The sequence below is a fragment of the Antedon mediterranea genome, chromosome 4 (assembly GCF_964355755.1).
Source record: "Antedon mediterranea chromosome 4, ecAntMedi1.1, whole genome shotgun sequence".
Lineage (NCBI taxonomy): Eukaryota > Metazoa > Echinodermata > Crinoidea > Comatulida > Antedonidae > Antedon > Antedon mediterranea.
Window position 1 is genome coordinate 24,125,281 of NC_092673.1, and position 23,225 is coordinate 24,148,505.

The window sequence follows — 23,225 nt, forward strand, 5'->3', positions numbered from 1 at the left end:
GTTGTTAGACAACATAAAAGGTATAAGGAAGTGTTGACGGTACATGAGATACCAATGTTAAGTGAATTATAACTCCAGTGATGGGAAATGAATTAATAAATATCAACAATAATATTTTTACAACACATATTATCCATTCAAGCCTGTAGCCAGGTGTTCGTAGGTTTCAGATGCTAGCAGTGGCGTAATGCAGAGGCCTGAGTTACCTGGTTTAGGAAACCGAATTGGCCCTCCAAGTTCCAGTGCAGGAGGCGTCTGGTAATTTTAGCCTCTTTTTTAGCATATTTTAATGCCTCTGGGTACTGCTCAGAGGCCCCCATAAGTTCTGGGGCCCCTGGGTTTAGCCAGTGAGCGCTCATAGCCATCAGCCACTGGATGCTAGTATATCGACTTCATAACCTATTCTTACCAAACAAGTGGGAAAATTTCATCTACACTGAGGACTAAAAGAACCTTTCTTTTAGTAGACACTGCCATCCTTTTCCTCCTAGTTCTTTGGCCTCCAGTCCCATATAGTTTTGGAGAAAAAGAACCCCTGTAACAATCCTGGCTATGGGCTTGCCATCTATAAGATATAAATAGAAACACATTTTGTTTACAGTAACTAAATCATTTGAAAACATTTTACAAATGCAATTTATTATAATCATGATTGTGTAACTGTGCATTCTAAATTAGAGTATGTCAAATAGCACATTATTTTATAACACTGTTGTCTAGTATAGCTGGAACTAGTATAGCTGACAATTTAACATGCATTTTTCTATGAAAAATGTGCAGTTTAAAACTTTTTAATTTAAAAATTATGTGTTAAGTGTCTACCATTTTTATAATAGCAAACAACATATGCATTTAAATTTTCTTTTAAAAATAGTACTATACTTTTAGGAATAAGATTTATTATGTAATAGATATTCATATTTTCATCATGCATATTCATTGCCTCATTTCCCATCACTTTGTAACAGATCTATTTATGAGATCTTATGAGTATAGTTTGTAGAGTGAACTTTTATGATATTCAACATTATTCAGATTCAGGGCTTGTCACATTGGTTGTTGAATCCATCTGAGGCAGTTGTCTCAGAATCTGTATTAAATATTTAATCAACACTTATTATCTAAAACTCTTTAGAAGGTTAATCCCTTTTCCTTATATCATACATGTTATACAAACATAATGTGTTTAGGATTTGTAATTATTTTAATTCAATACCCTGACCATTTGTAATGTAATTCTTCAATAAAACTGTTTGTTTGTGCCCTGAATTTGAATAATTGTTGAAAGGTGTTCATCATAAAATCTTTATAGAGACCACTTTTGATAAAAGGTTGTCATATATTTCCTGTTTATTGCTAAATTGTTGCAAGGGAAACTACTAAAGTATATAATAAAGTATGATTATCACTTAATACAAGGCAATGTTTTGTTTTATTATTCATTTATGTGTTTTTTGTTTATAACTGCCAGGAGGAACATTTGATACATCTGTTTCCTTTTAGGAATCTGGAAGATCACAAGATATGTATATAAATAAAGTAGGAAAGAATCTGATTTCAATATATGCAAAAAGAGTGAAATTACATTGAAAGCTATGAAGTGTAAAAACATTTTCACATCTGCAAAATGTAACAACTTGTAACCAGGTTTGCATAGTGTGAAGACAATTTTGTGGGAAATCGCCTGGAAAACACCACAGATGAGAGGCCTGGTTTTGTTTCAATAAGTCCAGAGTTGTTACTGCACATGTGTATTGCCTTTGTATTAAACTGACCAATCATAGTATCAGTAATCAAGTAGCGTGCAACTATGCTTTCTCTCAAAACTTATAAAACGTTGGGAGGTCAAACTGGATTCACAACTAACAATTTATGCAGATATGAATATGAGTATAAGATTCATTGTGAATGGAAGAAAGTGAAAGATTACATTGAATGCAGGAAAGAGTGAGATTATATGAAATGCAGGAAACAGTGAGATTATATGAAATGCAGGAAAAAGCAAGATTGCACTTCATAGCTCTGCTTTAATAGTAATCTTAAGCCTTGTCTACACTATCAAACTGTGTGACAAAAAAATATGATGTGTCCATATATGGACATGATGGTGTCATATCACTACCATATTTAAGTGTATCACTACCATATTTGGGCTAGTTTGATAGTGTGGACAGAGCTTTACCCTTCCTCGATTAGTGTTTATGTAATCTTACTCTTTCTTGCCTTCACAATGTACTCTTCCTTCTTGTGTTCTTCCCTTAAGCTCTGTCTACACTATCAAACGTTATGTGACAAAAAAATGTGATGTGCTCATATATGGTGATGATGATTTCATATCACTACCATATTTGGGCATATCACTACCATATTTGGGCACATCACATTTAGTATAGACAGAGCTTTACTTCTTGTGTTGGTTCAAATAAGCCATTCAAATATGAATAAAACAAATATAGATGCATTGTTTCACATTTATTTGCACAAAACACCATAAATACATTGGTAAAGTAGGAAAATACAATCTTTACTCCTCTTATACATGGTTTTTGAAAATACTCTTCAAACAATGATAGAAACGTGTTGGTTATAGGCGGATCCAGGGGGATGAATACTTCAATAAGTTGGCAAGTTTATAAATTACAACATTTGAAATAAACTAGTTGGTAACTAGTCTAACACTCAAAACATTTAACACCACAAAGTTCAAAATTAAATAAGCTTTCGTAAAAGCGAGTTTTTTTAGGAGTTTCTAACTGATGAATCTTAACTGCCATTGTTAGCGTTTGCCGTTATCTTGCTTCGCAGTCGTTGATGCTCTCGTAGTCTGTGGAAAAAATAATAAAAATAATTCAATACTGTCACGTATTCTATTTCGTTTTTAGATATGTACAGTAGTATATATCGTAAGGTTTGCATGGTGAAATAAATATGTTTAGGTAAAGTTTGTGGTACGTCCTGTGAAAAGAATTGTTGAGTTTCTTGATGTTTCCATCAATATACTTTGATTTGTCCTATATACCGCAAACTATATACAGTAGTATACAAATTAAATGACTGTTTATGAGTGTATTCACCTAATAATGTATTTTTCTGAATATTTTTATGAATGCATAAAAAATGGCCCTGTATGTGTTAGGCATAAAAAATCGGCCCTTCCGGAATGAGACTCACGCATTATGCATGAGAGTTGGCAGGTATACAACAGAATGATAAAATAAGCTTTTGGGTTCACACTAAGACAAAAAACTTCTTTTTTCAAAACACATGGTGTATCACACACAAAGTGCATTTTTCTTTTGTATTCAAACAAGTGTAATGTATGTAACATATTATGTTGCTGTTGCTGAAGAAATAAATTATTATGTTGTATCACTGTACCTGAGAGCATTGACCTTGATAAACCCAAGTGCATCTGTTGGTTCGTAATCGCCTTTCACGTTCATACTGTAAACAAATACATTTATGAATTATAATTACACTTATAACGCATTGATACTAGAAGATGGAGAGCACACATACCGACTCTTCCATTTATCATACCACATTATTATTGCAGTTGCAAAATAGCGCATTGGTACGCGAGAAGATTAAGAAAATGTGTGTTTATACTTTCCTTTGTAAGATAGCGCATTATATACAAGATTTCATAATCAGCACTTCAAACACAAGTAAATTGACAATCATAATTTTATGACTTACCTCACTAACTCTTCATTGTATAATGAATATGCAGATTCTCTGCCTCGGATGTAGATTTGACCTTTGTACACAGAAAGTATCACACGTCCTGCAACGAACTCTTGGCTTTTGTTGATACAGAATCGCGAGAACTCGCATTCTGGACTGTACCAGTATCCACGGTAGACTTGCTCCGAGAACTGTATCGAGAGTCCTTGCTTCATACGCCGTACTTCCTTGAGTGGAAAAACAATAAAAAATAAATTAAGACGAGTCCAGATATTGGGATGAGTTACTGTATATACAACAAAGTCTCCCACTAGCGAACATATCCCTTGCCCCAAAGATTTTTAATAGAGAAATTATCTGCCTCAGAGTGGGTATCCTCACACCCACTCCAGGGTTGTTATCTGCCTCAATCCTCACACCCACTCCAGGGTTGTTATCTGCCTCAGAGTGGGTATCCTCACACCCACTCCAGGGTTGTTATCTGCCTCAGAGTGGGTATCCTCACACCCACTCCAGGGTTGTTATCTGCCTCAGAGTGGGTATCCTCACACCCACTCCAGGGTTGTTATCTGCCTCAGAGTGGGTATCCTCACACCCACTCCAGGGTTGTTATCTGCCTCAGAGTGGGTATCCTCACACCCACTCCAGGGTTGTTATCTGCCTCAGAGTGGGTATCCTCACACCCACTCCAGGGTTGTTTTCAAGTGTTTTAAAACCTTCTAAAGCTCAGTCTACACTATCAAACTTTATGTGACAAAAAAATGTGATCTGTCCATATATGGACATGATGATGTAATATCATTGCCATATTTAAGCATATCAAACTAGTGTAGACAAAGCTTAAGTACAAATTTTGATATATCTATACAATTACAGCATTCAATGTGATAATAATTTAAAAAAATATATAACTAAAGAACAAATGTAAATGTATACCCGATCTAAAGTGAGATTCTCAATATCCAAGTGGGCTTGCATCAGTATAGCCATGGCTGGACATTCATAAATGCCTCGAGACTTCATACCAATGTAACGATTCTCTACAATGTCAATACGACCTATACCATGTTGACCTCTGAAAATCATTACAGAAAAATTTTTTTTTTTCAAAAATTAGTAACAGCTCAGTTATTTTCCCTAACTTACCAAGCTGTACTGTAAATGTCACAAAGTACCGCTTTAGACCACATGTCACAGAGGGATGCTTTTTACGGAAATGTTAATGTAACTGTAAAATTCAAAGAGCCACGTGTCCGTGTGTGGACTGGTATCAGTAATATTTTCACTAAATAAGAATAGTGCGATTACCAATATATAATGGATACAGAACTAAAATTTATTCGGTGTTGTAAAAATGATATAAACATAGCATTACGCTCTATTTTACTGATAAAATATTTCTCTTAAACAAATCACGTCTTACCAAATAACTTAAGAATCTTCTGTTCTTCAATTTGCATTCAAAACACAGTATCGGAAGTATAGGGTTAAAAGGTCAAACTGGGCGACGCCATTTCACAGCATGGAGCAGTGCAGCAGTCAAAACTATTAATTCCTATAGAGGGCTCAGTCAATTACTCTATCCCCCTATAGTATTAGCAGATCCCCTCTATGATTTTGACTTTCTAATTTGATGTGGGCGCGCTACTCCATGGCTCACAATGGCGCCACCCATTAGCTCTATTCTATCCTACAATGCCTTTCGCAATTCTTACTCGCTTTGGACAAACAGGAGATTCTTGTGTTATAAGTTCTTTGGTTTTACTTACCCAATGTCATTAAGGTATGAGTATAACTCAAGTGGGTCTGTCTTGGTAACACCATCAGCTGAATTAGATACTTTAGTAGGTACACCTGTTGAGAAACAAATGCAAAAACTCTAGTACGATAATGATGACATTGGTACAGTTATACAGTATTGATTGCCTGGGATTTTGAATTAAGATTTCATGGAAACCACTAACTAATCCAACATTCAAATTTATTCAAAATACAACAATCACTCCAAAGATCTTTGATCCAAAATTTGTAAATCCCAAATTTAACCTTTATTTATAACAATTTTGTGTCGTCATCTGATAGTAGAGTACTTACCATTTTTAAATTCTATTTCAATTGTTGCTGGCTTTGCTGGTGCTTCTTTTGGGTCTGTTGTCATTTGATAAATATCATCTGGGGCGTAAGTCTGCAAAATTAAAAACAGAAAAATGTACAAAAACAAAACACCAAAAATGTCATTATGAACAAAACTTGAAGAATCTTAGTTCGAAGGATATTAAAAAAATCCAAAATAAGCACTAAGAGTGGAGCTGAGCTTATTAAAGATGCTTGGCTGATCCTATAGTCAAATTTCAAGATTTGTTATGACTTTACTTTTATGCTCTGTCTACACTATCAAACTTTATGTAACAAAAAATGTGATGCGCCCATATATGGACAGACTGTTATGTAGAGCATCTTGTGTGTATGATTGTACTGTGAATGGATTGTCACCTGTATTTGTTCGTTGACAGTTTGAAATGCCTAAATAAAATAATATAATAATAATTAATCAATCTAACCATAGGGTCTTCCAGTATCCCTGACTCGTAGCTAATGTGCATCAGATTGCCATCCATGCTCCATGGCTGTTTGGGTGTGACTGGTAGAGGAATGCCTTTCTTCTTTGCAAACTCAAAGAGATCGTTTCGACCTTGGAAGCGATTGTAGAATTCAGGTATTTTCCATGGAGCAATGATCTATTGACAAATTAAAAATTAAAATGGTAATTTTTTTATGACACTTAGGCACCAGCAGCAAAAGGAGGAGGACCTTGGTTTTTATAAGTAATTTGTCATGAGTTCATTCATGGTTCATTTTTGAAAACATGCAGTATCTCAATAGGTTCTACTTTCAACACAGCATATATCCAAGACAATGTGAATACTGGAAGCAATGTTTCATTTATTCCCATTCGAAATTATATTAATCAGAATGTTTAAATCCTTAAATTATTGAAATATCATACCATACTTTATATGTCATATAAATAATAATAATATTATAAACCAATATATAAATAATACCATATTAACTTCAAATACCATTGATTTTTATTCAAATTTTTGAAATATACAATATAAAACTAAATTTTATTATACAAATAATTTTTATGAGCTGAATGGTGAGAATATTTCATGAGTTGAAAAAATGACTGCTCTATTTTGTTGGATGCTTTAGGCAATGTTTAGTTTTTGTTTTAAATTTTTATAGTTAAAATGATGACTACCGTACATAAACTGGGAACATGCATGATTTACACCTTAATTTCTGGTATATGCAGTTATATGGGTTTTTGTAAAGAATTTGGTAGTTTTTTAAGTTCATGGATTAGTTCCCTTTGGTTTTCCACCTTGAGAACTCCAAAACAATGCACTCTTTGGGTGATTTCTTTGTTTCCTCTACATAACTAGTGGTCCCAGACTAAGGTGCCACAGGCATTATTCCTGCTAAGTTCACCATAGGTTACCTTCAAGTTGTATTGATTGAACCAGGGAAACCTGCATGCAATAATTAGTTTAAGCAGGGAGTTGTAAACCCCCTGGTTTAAGTATGTCTCAAATTAGGTTTAATTTAATTAAAAACAGTAATTTTAAATGAAGGTATCAGGTATTTTTAGCAGCAACAATTTCTGTATGTTTTTCTAATCAGTAGTACAATAATTTTGTAATGAATTTTTAAATAATGATTTTATTGGTAGAAATTGTAATTTTATTTTCAATCTTATAATTTATCTTAATACTTGTTTTTGTACAAATACTACAATTCAGCAATTTTATTGACATTGTTTATCTATTGCTTAGTATGATGTCATGTGTGTGTAATTGTTTGTTTGTCTCAATCATTACCTCAACTTCAGGGTACATAGCATAGCAAGCCAGTTCAAATCTGATCTGATCATTTCCCTGTGAATAAATATAAACATGTTTTTTAATTGTTTTTCAAACATAAACGTAAAAAAATTGAAAGAGCAAATTGACCATTTATGGGTCTATAAGTAGTAGAGTAGTGAGACTACAGTAGAATCCATTTGGCATACCCCTATTAATACTTTCCTGTGAAGGGAATAAGAGGGAACACTGCAGACAACCCCTTTCAGAGACACTCTATAAAGGAAGGTGTACCCTTAATAAAGGTTCTACTGTCAATTAGTTATGGGAACATACAGTAGTTGTGGAGAAAAAGATCTTGATCAAGAAAGAATCTATACATAATACTATTTGGTACTCTAATATTATATAACGGCAGACACTGTGAGTGAGTACAATTATTGGATGAAAATTAGATTAGGTTGGTCTGTTAATATTTCAAGTTCAAGTTCAAAAAACATTTATTTGTTCCACAATGGCATTATACAGTATAATATATAGGTGTGTACATTATTTAAATGAAAACATGGTAATAAGCCATTATTAGTATCATCCAAATGTTTTACACTATTATATATATATATATTATATATGATTTTTATGCTGGGTATTAAAACCAAATTAAAGAAAGGAAATTATAAAAAGGAAATAATATAATAATAATAATATAACTAGAATTTAATTCGTCACTTTGACGAATTATAGGTGATAATTTTTATCATTTTACTGAATTTTTTTTTACGTGCACGTACGTTAACATACGATCGTAAAATGTTGATGTATGCCATCCTATAATACGCTTATAGTGCTGAGTTGTGCCTATTATATGCCATATACAATATGTACAGTATATAATGTATATCTCTATGTGTAGCATAGGTGAAATTACGGGACACACATCATGTTCTAATTTTTTGGTATGATGGAATTATCAAAATAAACTCGAAGATGACAATTTCGAAAGATAATGAATTGAGAAAATAAATATAAGAATTTGAAGAGAATCTGGCACGTAGAAGCGCTGTGCGCGCTCTTTGAATTTTGTATAACTTTGACGAAAAAGATGAAACAACTACTTTTAAACTTCAACTGGCCATATGTTAACGTCACAACATCTGATAGGCTTGATTTTTATATGAATTCATATCTACATTTCATCAGCTTTCATAATAAATAATAATCATCAAGGTAACCTTCAATTCTGAAGAGCTGTAAGATATTCAAATTTACGGCGAAGGTGAAATTACACGACCTACGTTATTCAAATTTTTACGCATGATGACGTCATAAAAATAAAAATAGTGGCAAATCATGAGAAAGTCAAATTAATTGAGCAATCACACACTAAAATTTGAGCGAAAATCGGGCACAAAATAACAGAGATGCGTTCTAGTGAATGTGATAAAATATGATGAAAGAGAAAAAAAAACTTAATTTTAAATTCAAGTGGCCATTTGATGATGTCACAACATTTTGTACGTAAAATGTGTACATGAATTCATATCTACAACTCAATGGCTTCCAGAATAAGTTAAAAAAATTGGGGGTCATCGTGCATTCTGAAGAATTATTTTCATTTTAAAAATGCCTTATTTTTCACCATTTTCAGCACTTTGATGCAATTAATGTGCGCATTTTGTCATTTTAAACCTGTCCGTATAGCGTTATTTTAAGTCGGAACGGACTCAAATTTGGTGAATGTACTAAGGATGGTGAGTAGAAGGCGATTTGTACAAAAAAATCATATTTTTTACGCTTTTTAAGTTATCGCGCGCGCAAAAACATGTTTTTGCGCAGTAATTTTTGGAAACATGCAAATGGCCTAATTCATGCTCTAAATTGATTAAAACTTAATTTGGAGCTTTTTAAATTTTTAACGCTCGATTTTACGTGCATGGCCTTAAAACGCGTAAAATATTTTTACCCTTGACCTGAAGTTTAAGTGTAGTGAATTTCATTAATATGTGATAATAAATTATGGAGATCATTGATAATGTGATTTCACAAAATGGCGTATAAATGACCTCACGGTTGAGTGATCATGCTGAAAAGCTTATTAGGATTAAGTTGCAGTATTTGAAAGATATTGTGAAATTTTTGTGATTATTGACATTTAACTTTTTGAGATAATTGACACAAAAAATCTGTACAGAAAGAAATAAAGAAGAAGAATAATAAAGATTTTATACAATAACAATAGGTGATCATTTTATTCTAAATGATCACCTAATAAATATTTAAAACCCAATGTTACCTTTCCTGTTGCACCATGGGATATATAAGCTGCATCAGACTCTTTGGCGACTTGTATCATGCCCTTTGCAATACATGGCCTAGCGAGGGCGGTACCTAATAAATAACGATCTTCATATATTGCATTTGCTTGCACAGCCGGCCAGATGTTCTCGGTCACAAAATCTTTACGCAAATCGAGGCAAACAAACTAAATGAAATATAAATATTTATAGAAGTCATTATGGTTTAATTAATAGAATAAATATCAATATGTCACTATGAATTCATTTCAGTATTCAAGTAACACGTTCAAGTTGGACTTTTATTTTATTTGCAGTAATTCCTAAAGTGAACAAAATATAATCAATTGTAGTGTCGCATTTGGTGCGCTCTGTAGTTTATTTGTTAGTATATAATAAATCCAAGAAGTAGGAACACTTAATACAAAATTATATTTTATTGTTATCATTTTTTTTTAATTTGACACACATTCTGACTACACAAACTGTCCAAACCTACTGGTGAATCTCCAAATACTTTGAGCATACTGTACTACAAACAATTAATAGGGATTTACTGCATGATTTGCTCTGTGAAATGATCAACTGATTTACTTTTTTCACTCAAAATACCAGAAAAATATTTTTCTGTTATGGTCCAAAAGTTGTGATTAGTGGTATAATTGATATTTACTGTATAGGGCAATTTACACAGACGAGCGGTAATAGTGATAATAATGTTCGTTCGTAGGCCATCTATTCGATCATGTATAGAGGCCTCTGGCCCAATTACAGTATAATTGAAAATTATAATACGGTACAGTTGTCTTAAGTTATAATACACTTTGTCTTTCTTCAGAAGAATCATGAATATATTTTTATATATATATTTTTATTATTTAATATAGAATCTATGTTATCCCTTATGACCATTGACACACACACCGCAAAGAGGACGGGCAAGCGGTTTCCGCTCAGGATAGATACAGATTCTACATGGGACAAGTTACTCGGTTTTCTGCTTACCGTTGCCACTCGTCTGTGTAAATTGGCCTTAACTGGTTTAGAGAAGGTTTTCTTAAGTTTGTGCTGGGTTTGTAAAGTTTAGAAATACCCATTCTTATATTGAATGAAGTTTTAAAGTAGAACACTGAATTGTAAAGAAATTCAATGATGATAAAGAAACAAATTTCTCTCTGTTATTTTAACTAATACCAAATCATATTTTATTTTTATTTTATTCAATCGAAACCAACAGCGATAATTACCGCCAATAACAGGTTTGATACAAACAAAGCCAGGATTGTTTAAAGCACCTTGATTGGTCCTAACATTGATCAAGGGCTTCGCTCGTCCAGTACCAACCTTCACCGAGGAAAGGCAGATACTAGATGCAGGGGCTGCCATAAGAGTCAGCAATGCTGATTTCAAATGCCTAACGGGACCCCAGCTCCATATACAGCACCCGATATTCCCAGATGGTCTCCCATCCAAGCTCTAACCAGGCCCAACATCGCTTAACTTCGGTGATCTGACGAGAACCGGTATTTCAACGGTGGTAAAGCCGTATAGTCAACGGTGGTAAAGCCGTATTGTTGCGTCTCTTTAGTTGTTGTCCACACTCAATCCTATTAAACTATCTTGTTTGACACCCACTCACCATTTCAATTCAAACAAATTAATTTATTAAATTCATGCCTAGCTTACCCAGATTAAACGTAAATAAAAAAAAACAACAAACCAATGATGAGGTATGTGGGAATGGTCCAAATGTTGGGTTTTATATTTTTCAAGTTTGGTCAATCAAAAAAACTTCAAAAATAACTATTTTTTAGAAAATTTTACCTTTCTACTTTCTAAATGAATACAGACTGTTACAAAAAAATATGTTAATATGCGCACTGACAGATTCATAAGGAGCATCCAATCAACTAGACGATTTCGGTTTAATGCTTTTAAAAAGAACAACATTGTGTGTCATATTGACTTACTGTATGTTTCCATACGTGTTTCATCCAAAAATAGTATTATTATTATTATTATTAACATTGGATGATAATAAAAAAAATTGTGCAAAAATTGAATATCGTAACATTTTTAATACACTTTTAGATTACAACACTGAACTGCTCTGGCACAACACAAAGTTTGTGTTTGTTTGGTTTTTTTTTTTACCACCATGGCCATAGTTTATAATACAAGATCCTTCAACAACAAATAAAATATTGACCCACTAGCATGTTTTGTTTGCATACATTATGTTTTTATGAGTGTTGTTAAAGAAAGATGAAGAAAAACACAAACAATTAGATTATAGATTTTAGTGTACGCCTCTACTGAAAGCAGTTTTCATAAAAAATGTAATTATTGGAATCTGAAATATCATCTGCGATGAACACTGCACAAGACATTGAAAATAATTAGTACAAAAAACAACAATTGAGTTTAAATCCAAACATTAGGTGTAGTATTAGTACAACTGAGAGAGCATAAATGATGATAGTGGAGTTGTGGCTTGGTGGTTATGATGCTTGGTGGTTATGATGCTTTGCTACCAATATAAGAGTCCTGGGTTCAAGTCATGTCAGTTTCAGGACAACAAAATGAGAAATTATATCTTCACTCCCCAAAAATACTGTTTATTTACAGCATCTTGTGTACATATGTTTGTCGTGTGAACATGATTAATTTCTAAATATACAGTATAAAAACCAAATTATCCCACTCGTTTATAAACATTTTCAAATAGCGCTTTACACTTATTTTACGATTGTTCTTTCCAATACCGAAGTTTCAGAACTATCCCATTTTCATTATTATCACCAAGTCAGATAGCATCTAAAAATGTATGTTGAACAACAGTAGACAAGTCACGGTATCTACTAATGGGTTGCTGTTTGTTGTCAGTTTAATTATCATTTCTGCGTTTCAATAAATGTCAACATTTATTAGGACTTTACAAATTATGAATGCGAACCTCAATCTCAGAGGTCCGATTCATTAATATGTGCATGAACAAATCCATCACTTTCAATAACTGTCGTTTAGTTGCCATAGCAACATTATAGGTAAATATCTTAAAGTGGCTTTCAAAGTACAGACCATAAAAATAATAGGTCGATGTGGGCATATTAAAAAACATCCTGATTTCGCTCATTTGATTGGCTGATGAAATATAGCTAGAAGACAAGTCTAGTATAAAAAACGCATACATTTCAAAGTACTATGTGTTTGATTGATGGTTTGTTTGAGATAGCTTTAAGAAGATGCGCTTTATATCTCTAGACCAGATCACTAGCCAGGCATTCATAGCTCTAGACCAGATCACTAGCCAGGCGTTTATAGCTCTAGACCAGATCACTAGCCAGTTGTTTATAGCTCTAGACCAGATCACTATCCAGGCGTTCATACTGTAGCTCTAGACCAGATCACTAGCCAGGCGTTTATAGCTCTAGACCAGATCACTAGCCAGGCGTTTATAGCTCTAGACCAGATCACTAGCCAGTTGTTTATTGCTCTAGACCAGATCACTACCCAGGCGTTTATAGCTCTAGACCAGATCACTAGACATGCGTTTATAGCTCTAAAGACCAGATAACTAGCCAAGCGTTCATAGCTCTAGACCAGATCACTAGACAGGCGTTTATATCTCTAGACCAGATCACTAGTCAGGCGTTTATAGCTCTAGACCAGATCACTAGAAAAGGCATTCATAGCTCTAGACCAGATCACTAGCAAAGCGTTCATAGCTCTAGACCAGATCACTAGCCAGGTGTTTATAGCTCTAGACCAGATCACTAGCCAGTCGTTTATAGCTCTAGACCAGATCACTAGACAGGCATTTAATAGCTCTATACCAGATCACTAGCCAGGCGTTCATAGCTCTAGACCAGATCACTAGCCAGTCGTTTATAGCTCTAGACCCGATCACTAGACAGGTATTTAATAGCTCTATACCAGATCACTAGCCAGGCGTTCATAGCTCTAGACCAGATCACTAACCAGTCGTTTATAGCTCTAGACCCGATCACTAGACAGGTATTTAATAGCTCTAGACCAGATCACTAGCCAGTCGTTTATAGCTCTACACAAGATTACTAGTCAGATGTTTATAGCTCTAGACCAGATCACTAGACAGGTGTTTAATAACTCTAGACCAGATCACTAGCCAGGCATTTAATAGCTCTAGACCAGATCACTAGCCAGGCATTCATAGCTCTAGACCAGATCACTAGCCAGGCATTTAATAACTCTAGACCAGATCACTAGCCAGGCATTTAATAGTTCTAGACTAGATCACTAGCCAGGCATTTAATAACTCTAGACCAGATCACTAGACAGGCATTTAATAGTTCTAGACCAGATCACTAGCCAGGCATTCATAGCTCTAGACCAGATCACTAGCCAGGCATTTAACAACTCTAGACCAGATCACTAGCCAGGCGTTTAATAACTCTAGACCAGATCACTAGCCAGGCATTTAATAGTTCTAGACTAGATCACTAGCCAGGCATTTAATAACTCTAGACCAGATCACTAGCCAGGCATTTAATAACTCTAGACCAGATCACTAGCCAGGCATTTAATAACTCTAGACCAGATCACTAGCCAGGCATTTAATAACTCTAGACCATATCACTAGCCAGGCATTTAATAACTCTAGACCAGATCACTAGCCAGGCATTTAATAGTTCTAGACTAGGGTCGTGTTCGTACGGTGGTTAAAATAAGCGCTTAATTTCACCCATGCCTCGGGTTATAAATTGAGCGTTGTTCGTACTTGAAATATTTAACCGCTTAAATGCTTAATCGACGAATCACAAACCGGAAATTACGTTTTAAGGTCAGTTGTCTTTACAACCTACGACCCCATTTTCGCACGCTAGTTTCGTGTTGTATATTTTTTACTCGCGATCTTTCTTTACAATAACAATTACTTGCTACCTTTTACACTGCTTATCCTTGCGACAAACCTTATGCCTCTTAACGCCGATAATCCTGCCGAAATATGCCTTCTCCTGACAACCATTATTTTACTCATTGACGAAGAATTTGAGCCCAATGTTACACGACGGAAACACCACCGACCAGCGGCTCCCCGACCAGCTAGGCCTACTAAGCGGTCTACACCAACAAGGACAGCACCAGCTGACGATCGCTCTCGAAGCGTGTATGGAAGAGCTTCGTAGGATAAATGACGGGCCTAGGCAGCGAACGTTTGTCAAAATTTGACACATTGCCTCTATCGGAGATTTATTATCCTCGAAGGCCGAGTATAATTGGATTATCGCTGAAATAACCTGCAAATTTGGTGAACATTTTACCTCGAATTTTTTGTAGCCTGAGGCAAAAGTTAATTGGATCACGCGAACGGAAATCGGGAATAAGCTGGTATTTTCAACCCCTACGAACAGGCCCTTAATCACTAGCCAGGCATTTAATAACTCTAGACCAGATCACTAGACAGGCATTTAATAGTTCTAGACCAGATCACTAGCCAGGCATTCATAGCTCTAGACCAGATCACTAGACAGGTATTTAATAGCTCTAGACCAGATCACTAGCCAGGCATTAATAGCTCTAGAGCAGATCACTAGACAGGCATTTAATAGTTCTAGACTAGATCACTATCCAGTCGTTTATAGCTCTAGACCAGATCACTAGCCAGGCATTTATAGCTCTAGAGCAGATCACTAGACAGGTATTTAATAGCTCTAGACCAGATCACTAGCCAGGCATTAATAGCTCTAGAGCAGATCACTAGACAGGTATTTAATAGTTCTAGACTAGATCACTATCCAGTCGTTTATAGCTCTAGACCACATCACTAGCCAGGCATTCATAGCTCTAGACCAGATCACTAGCCAGGCGTTTATAGCGCTAGACCAGATCACTAGACAGGTATTTAATAGCTCTAGACCAGATCACTAGCCAGGCATTAATAGCTCTAGAGCAGATCACTAGACAGGCATTTAATAGTTCTGGACTAGATCACTATCCAGTCATTGATAGCTCTAGACCAGGATCACTAGCCAGGCATTTATAGCTCTAGACCAGATCACTAGCCAGGCATTTATAGCTCTAGATCACAGAGCTAAAATACAATTATCAATGAAAGTGGTGGCATTTTATTAAAAGGTTAAAATTGAAAACGTACAGTATAATGTATTTTTATCTATATAAAACCCATTTTTGTCAAGGCAAATTTTGAAAATTGCAATATGAAGGGAGAAAAGTACACAGCGCTTTATCATTAACATTTTTAGACCCTTGGTTTCTCCTATTTCAAAATGGATTTATCAGTTTCACTGTTTGTATTATTTAAAAAAAAGATTCAATGAGTTGACTAAAAAACAAGCTAATTTCAATTATTTATAGATACCAGAAATGATCTCATAAGAAAATAATCAAACAAATGATGCTTTAATGACTCTATTTACTCCAGATACTAATGGGTCCATTTTGTGTGTCAAATACATACATGTATTTCTATCATCACATATAGTTATACCTGCCTTAATGGTGCATAATGTGAATCCTTGATTACTATTGATTGAAGCTAGATGGGGCCACTGTAATCATTGACTTCGTAAATGGTGGGAACCTTTTATTAGCAGTTCGCCGGATGTGAAATAAGATCTTCATGTACGTCACACTCTTATTGGTTCTAGTATAGCATGTCGGATTTAATTGTAAATTAATTAGACATGCATCCAATGTGTATGATTCAAAGTAAATGAATGAAATATAGACAGTACTATAGAACCCCCGGGGGGTTCACTTGTATATAAACCAAACGGGGGGGTGCAGCAGCCACTTCAAGACATGAGGCACTTGCGCTACCTGTTTTACTGAAAAATACTACGAACTTGAACTACCATTTACCAAAATCCAGTGTTCTCTAAAAAGACGGCAGAAACAAGGCCACGCCAGAGAGGGGGCAAAATTTATACTGGTTCCCAGCATGATCTGATCATGAAAAAATCACGAACGTGTTTTGAAAGTTTATCGCGCATCCGCGGGGTGCATGACGACGACAATGATCAAGAGTGGTCACAGTTGAATGATTTTGTCCTAGGCTGGATGTTTCGTGTTCTTCTGCTGATGCGAAAAACTCTAGGCCTATTCAAAGGTATTTAGCGATGGGCTTATAGCATCCAGTATGCTAAAATACCTGCAAAATTTGGCGATAAATCGTGACATTTTGACACGGGTAGGCGGGCTAGGGACTTAAACTACTAATTTCACCCTGTCATTTACCACACTTGTGCTACCAACTCTTCATATTTTCCCACACTTGTGCTACCAGGCCCTCGAAAATATACCCGTAAATGTGGCACCTCCCCGTATGGAAATATTTAAGAGTGACCCCCCCGGGATAGAACCCCACTTTGGAACTCCCCTATTCAGGGAAGACTATATTCTGGGATAGTCATAATTTACAACTCCCTGGTCCTTTTAGGGAACACTTTATTGGGTCATGTTCTACTGTATTCAACCTGGCCCAATTTTGTTGGTTTTCAGTCAGTTCCCAATAATAAAAAATATAGGAAGATTCATTGGACATTATTTTGTTTTAAGGAGATGTTACTGTTGTTACATAGTTACAGCCCAACATTTAAAAGATGAAAATAAGACTTAAGAGGTTTCAGAACATCTAAAACTGAATTATATTTATAAAAAAATTGCAAACAAGATAATCATCAAATGTTTTCTCATTATCTCTCAAATTTGCATCCTCTCTGTAATGTCTGAAATAAGATCACTCATAGAAAGCACTTAAATTTTTCAATACACAAAGATAGCAGTAGTACCTCCACAGAATATAGTATTACAATGCACTGTGACTACTATTGATTTCTACTTCCAAAATGGGTGCCAAAATCAATGTTCAGTGAATCGCTAAACTGTGAAATACCAATATATTGTATTATATAATACCATGTGTGTGCATTCAATGATACCATTCACAGTTTTTAAAGTGTAAATAGGAGCTAAATAATAAGATAAACAATCATTTAAATGTTAATGTATACACTATTTGTAACCTTGACAGTAGAAAAATAATGAACTGCTAGACAGTATTGTTAAACACTATAAACAGTTTGAGCTATTGAACGAACAAAATACAGGTAACAATAGCTCATTAAATTGTTAATGTACAGTATGTATATATTTAAAGCATTTGGTCTTTCAGAAAGTATGAATTTTAGCCAACCTATGTCAACTATGCCTCATCGTAAAGGGTCTTTAATTATTTCTACCACACCATTTCCCCTATTTTATTTATTGCCATTTCTACCCTTCTATTTTCTACATCCTTGATAAAGGATCCTAAATAAAATATGTTACGACTCAAGTGTAGGCTTTTTCCAGACATAATAAAGAAAAGAGCTCTGTATTTTTTTTGTCCACTTGTTAAACAAACAGATACCACTTCACAATATGTTGGCTTGTAAATGTTTAACCTTTTCAGTTTTTGTAACTGTATTACTTTAGGTTAATACTGAACTTATTTGAAGTACTCTCATTACAACTGCCATATGCTGAACCTTTATGCTACATACTTACCTATTTTAAAGAATGTTTATGAGAATGGGAATACAATTTTCATATGAATTGACCGGACATAGCTTGGTTTCATCAAATAAAAAAAAAACGTCAGGCTTTCAACTTTTGAACATCGCACATGAATTCCCAAAAAGTTATTCTAAAATTATTTAAATTTAAAGGCAATGTTTTCTTCTTATAATTTCTATTTAAGAAAAAACTAAACTGTACTTATTTTTTATTTAATTTTTTTTTTTTTTTTCTCAATCTCTCTTCTCAATAGTTAGCTTGTCTATTTTTAGGTCTTCTCCCCTCAATCTTTTTTTATTGTTGAATTGAACTATTATTTTGTAAACCAATTATTGAATTATTTTGTTAAAGTAATCTGGGGTCACTATCATACAAACCTCCTAGTTTTCTGAGACCCTAATTCAACAAGTTTTTGAATCATTGTACATACTATTATTATTTTATTTGTGATTTGATGTATACATATTTTTTGTATTTGAGGTCTGGCATATTTTGTCTTACCTTTTTTGCGCCAAGTTTAATGGCTTTTTCTTCCGCTGCTTTGAAGTCATCGTCTTGACCTACATTTGCCTGTAATCATTAAATATTTCACAACTAAAAGTTTGCAATTAGATAAGAATCCAAATTAGTAAAATAACTGAAAACATGGCAATGCTATGGAATGGATCTCAATGGAAATATAAATAAAACAAGCAATAATCAAAATGATGCAAATAACTTTTAAGCTGGGTTTATATCGACATGGAATGCAACTTATCTCAATTAAACTCAACTGAAATGAACAAGTAAAGTGCAACAGCGCTTTTGCCATATTTCGAGCTGATTTTGGCTAGTCGTGGTATGCTCAAAGCAATATGTAGTTATTTATGAACCAGTCTTCCATGTCAGGGCCGTAGCCAGGGGGTAGTCAAGGGGGGGTTCGGACACTAAATATTTGGGTCAACCCCCCCCCCCTGGGGGTGGGGCCTGATGCGAAGCGAATTTTGTTAAATGACACCCCTAGATGGCCGGAAAAGACACTCTCGTGCAGCATGCTACCAATGAGCAAAAAGATCGTACTTTTTTCCTCCTTCTCAAACACGTCGATAATTTAAAGGACGATAACTATTTGTTGCCGTATGTTAGATGCGCGTGCTCTGTGCGGAACCGCCGATTGTTTGATCATTTACTCCGTATTTTGTTTTGCGTTCAAGTTCAATGCGAACGTACATCTAGGAGCAGCCCCGAAAAAAGCACACTGGTTGAAGGCAAATGCTATTTGCTAGCTCTATCTATAATATTTATTTACAGCAATTTGTTGAGGAATATAAATAGAAATAGAAAAAAATAATCGGATGCCATAATGTGAACTACAGTACATGATACCATAGATATTATAGTGTAATATATTAATATTCACTATAATCTTCTATGATACATTATACTTCATAGTAACACATAAATACTGATGTACGTCGGAAGGCTATATACTTTATGCATGCTGCCTGACTGCCAGTGATCTAAACAATTATAGGTACGCAGTTGTCTGGCGGTGTCCTTTGTACGAATCGTCCGTGCCCCAGTTCGCTATGAGACGCGTCAATATCATGTTACATGCAGGGACCAAACATTTATTTTTCAGGTTAAAATCGGCAATTCATTTGCAGCTTTTAGAAATTTACAGACATGTATCGCTAGTTGACGCTCATACAGAGAAGAAGGTTCACGAACAAGTTTACGAATTTTTCAATTTACAAACAACTTTTTGTACTGTGGGGCACGTATTTGGAGGATTTTTGGAGATGAGGGTGAGGTATTGGGCATGTCGGGGATGGGGGTTCGCAGTCGGTTAAGGGGGGTTCGCTGTAAAGGGGGGGTTCGCCCGAACCATAAAAACCCCCCCTGGCTACGGGCCTGCATGTCAACATTTTAAAACCACCCACCCAACAAAATTTATTTTAAAACACTTACTTATTTATTCAAATTGTACATTTTTAACTATTTCCAAAACCAAAGCATTTTCCCCGACTTGAAATCACTGAATTGGATTCACATACATTCCCATAACTTTCCCCAATTGATTGCACAAAGGAGGCTTATTCACTTTTTTTTTAGTTGAATAGGTATAAGAGTTAAATACAAAAGATTACCTGCTTCTTTTGTAATACTGTATTTTTTTAATACAGTTGTGTGTGTATTAAAAATTAGCAAAAACAGTTGAAAAAATGCATACTTTTATTATAATTGTTATGATTATAAATTAAATTCTCATTATTCCCGACAATGGTTTTTTTTGTATTATTATAATCTGCTATTATATTATAATGAATTACCAGAGGCAATGTGTTAGCTATTGCACCTGTTATAAGGAGACAGATAACATTCCATACGTTTTTCTATGTTAATAAATTTTGCATTCATAATGTACTGAAATATGCAGTCATTTTATCATTGGCTTGGTTTAGTCACCATGCGAGTATGTATTGTACTACCCTATTCTACAGTTCTAAATCTGTCTACACTATTCAATTCAATTCAATTTCTTTATTGCTGCAAATGCCATCAAGGGCTAATATCCGCTTAAACACACTTCATCATAGAAACATAATTATACATATTTACATTTAAATTATAGTCATTACTACTGTAGTAGTTATTATAATTTTAGATTGAAGTTTATTATGTGACAAAAAAAGTGTGACATGCCAAAATTTGATAGTGAGTTGCCCAAAAATGGAAGTGATATGACATCATCATGTCCATATATGGGAACATAACATAAGTTTGATAGTGTACAAAAAGCTTAAGGGTGGTTTGTGCTGTATTCTGAAATATTTAATAATAAACATTTATATTTTTTTTAAATTACAGTTAACACATTAAGTTATAAAAAATGAAAATAAATGTAAATGTAAAATCAATTGTTAAATTTAAAAATGATATAGCTCTGAGTTTGAAACATATTTATAATTTTTATTTACACTTTTTATAATCCTGTAGCAATTTCATAAAAAAATATGTGGAGAAAATATCCCTTAAAATGTCTGGCTATGGATTTACTATGTAATCTTAATTTCCTGGTTAGCAGCGCTTGTAAAATAGTAGACCAGACATAAAAAGTTGTGTATTTTAAGATTATATTGCATACGGGAAAACTAAAAAATTCATCATCAAAGTGCTTCCAGCTTCCAGCGATCCAGATAAACACTTATGTTTTTTTTTTAAATTAGTAAATAATTATTTTAGAATTAAAACAATTTTTTTTTATAATTTGGTTTTATTGCAATTACTTTTATTTCTTGTGAATATTTGTAGACACCAACACACCTCCAAAATGATTGGTGGACAAAATAATCAGACACCAAATTAAAATATTTATTATAGGCCTAGTGTAAATATTATAAATATATAAAAAATAAAATAAAAAATAGTAAATTACCATGTAACAGACAACATCATAGCTCTGTTCCAGAAGCCAGACCAATATACAGGACGTATCAAGGCCACCACTGTAGGCTAGAACCACGGTACGGTTACCATCTGCACGCGATTTCTTTGAGTTTGGTTCAGCCATTTTCAGTAACTGGGCCTATAATGCGGAATACTAAATCCATAACTATATGCTGTAATCTAATATTGTTATTGTATACAAAGTATATGCTTCCCCAAATTTAGGCAAAATATTCACACACAGGATTCATTCTCACTATCAATCAGTATATATAAAAATCACACTTCTCTGTTTCCAATAAATTCTATACCCTAACTGTCCCATGGGACTAATACAACATTATACTCTTTTATCATTTTTGTTTGTTTACCTTGTTATTGATACAACACATTGACAAGATTTGTGTTTATTAATGTGTCTCTATTATATAATTATTAATAGACCCCTCATCAGTGTACAGTAGGGCCTATTCATTGTTGTTGTATCCAGGGAGGATGATGATGCAATACCAATCAATAGCCTACATTCTACAATACATGCATCCAATGCTTTATTGCATCATGCGACATTGTTTATGTATGAGATTTAACAACGAATTAGTTATTTGTGTGTATTACAATGAATGAACAATTCTAATATGTATGATATTGAACACGCATCATGATCTACAATAACCCCACCACAGACAGGTATCAACAAATACACCGGCCGGCTAATGTGTAAACATATCATACAGGCCGGATGCAAAAAAACAACACACAAGAAAACTACTCAAGCAGAACGAGTATTTCTCTAAGCCTAGGCAACAACCGCGAAAGAGTGGATCAAAAAAGCATTTAAATTCTGGGTCTGCACACATAAAAACCAAGTAAATGTTAGAGGATTACTTAATTACACTCTTGTGCAAGTACAAATGCTACATATATGCACTGTTATTACCTAATTATTATTTTATTTAAATGTATACTACTCACTTCGTTTACTCTACAACGTACACTGCATGCACACACGGAGTCTTGAGAATGAATGAATGAAAAAAAAAAAGAAAACAAAACGCACGCTGGCTGTGTGTGTGTATTCGATCGTCTATTTCCGGCATAACCGGCGCTGTTGTACTTAAAGCCAATCAGGAAAGGGTATGGCCTCCAAAATCCTTGAATTGGTTATGTCATTTAATAAAAAGTTTTCAAATTTAAAGTTGATTATTATTATCATTTTCAAGTTATTATGGAGGGAAAAAGAATTTCTCTGACAAAACACAGTTACGCAATCTTTTTTTTCTGTTTTCAACGACCACGTTGGCGCATTATTATTCAGTAGTACTCTCGACGTAATTTTATAAATGTTAGCGTCCACTTCTCTCTCAATGTCTGTCCCTTCCCCAAC

The 23,225-nt window shown here is 34.3% G+C and overlaps 1 protein-coding gene and 1 pseudogene across 1 annotated transcript; both read right to left on the minus strand.

Annotated features, from left to right (window-relative positions):
• Window positions 1-2,453: 2,453 nt before the first annotated feature.
• On the minus strand, window positions 2,454-22,854 carry LOC140046982 (argininosuccinate synthase-like). Its single transcript, XM_072091769.1, has 12 exons — window positions 22,814-22,854; window positions 21,828-21,977; window positions 18,911-18,979; window positions 9,850-10,038; window positions 7,575-7,631; window positions 6,249-6,425; window positions 5,782-5,872; window positions 5,457-5,541; window positions 4,624-4,762; window positions 3,700-3,914; window positions 3,379-3,444; window positions 2,454-2,824 (listed from the first exon to the last, which is right to left on the minus strand). The coding sequence occupies exons 2-12, from the start codon at window positions 21,960-21,962 to the stop codon at window positions 2,764-2,766; spliced, it is 1,284 nt and encodes a 427-aa protein (XP_071947870.1). The 5' UTR covers window positions 21,963-21,977; window positions 22,814-22,854; the 3' UTR covers window positions 2,454-2,763.
• On the minus strand, window positions 11,283-11,401 carry LOC140048168 (5S ribosomal RNA; annotated as a pseudogene).
• Window positions 22,855-23,225: the final 371 nt, after the last annotated feature.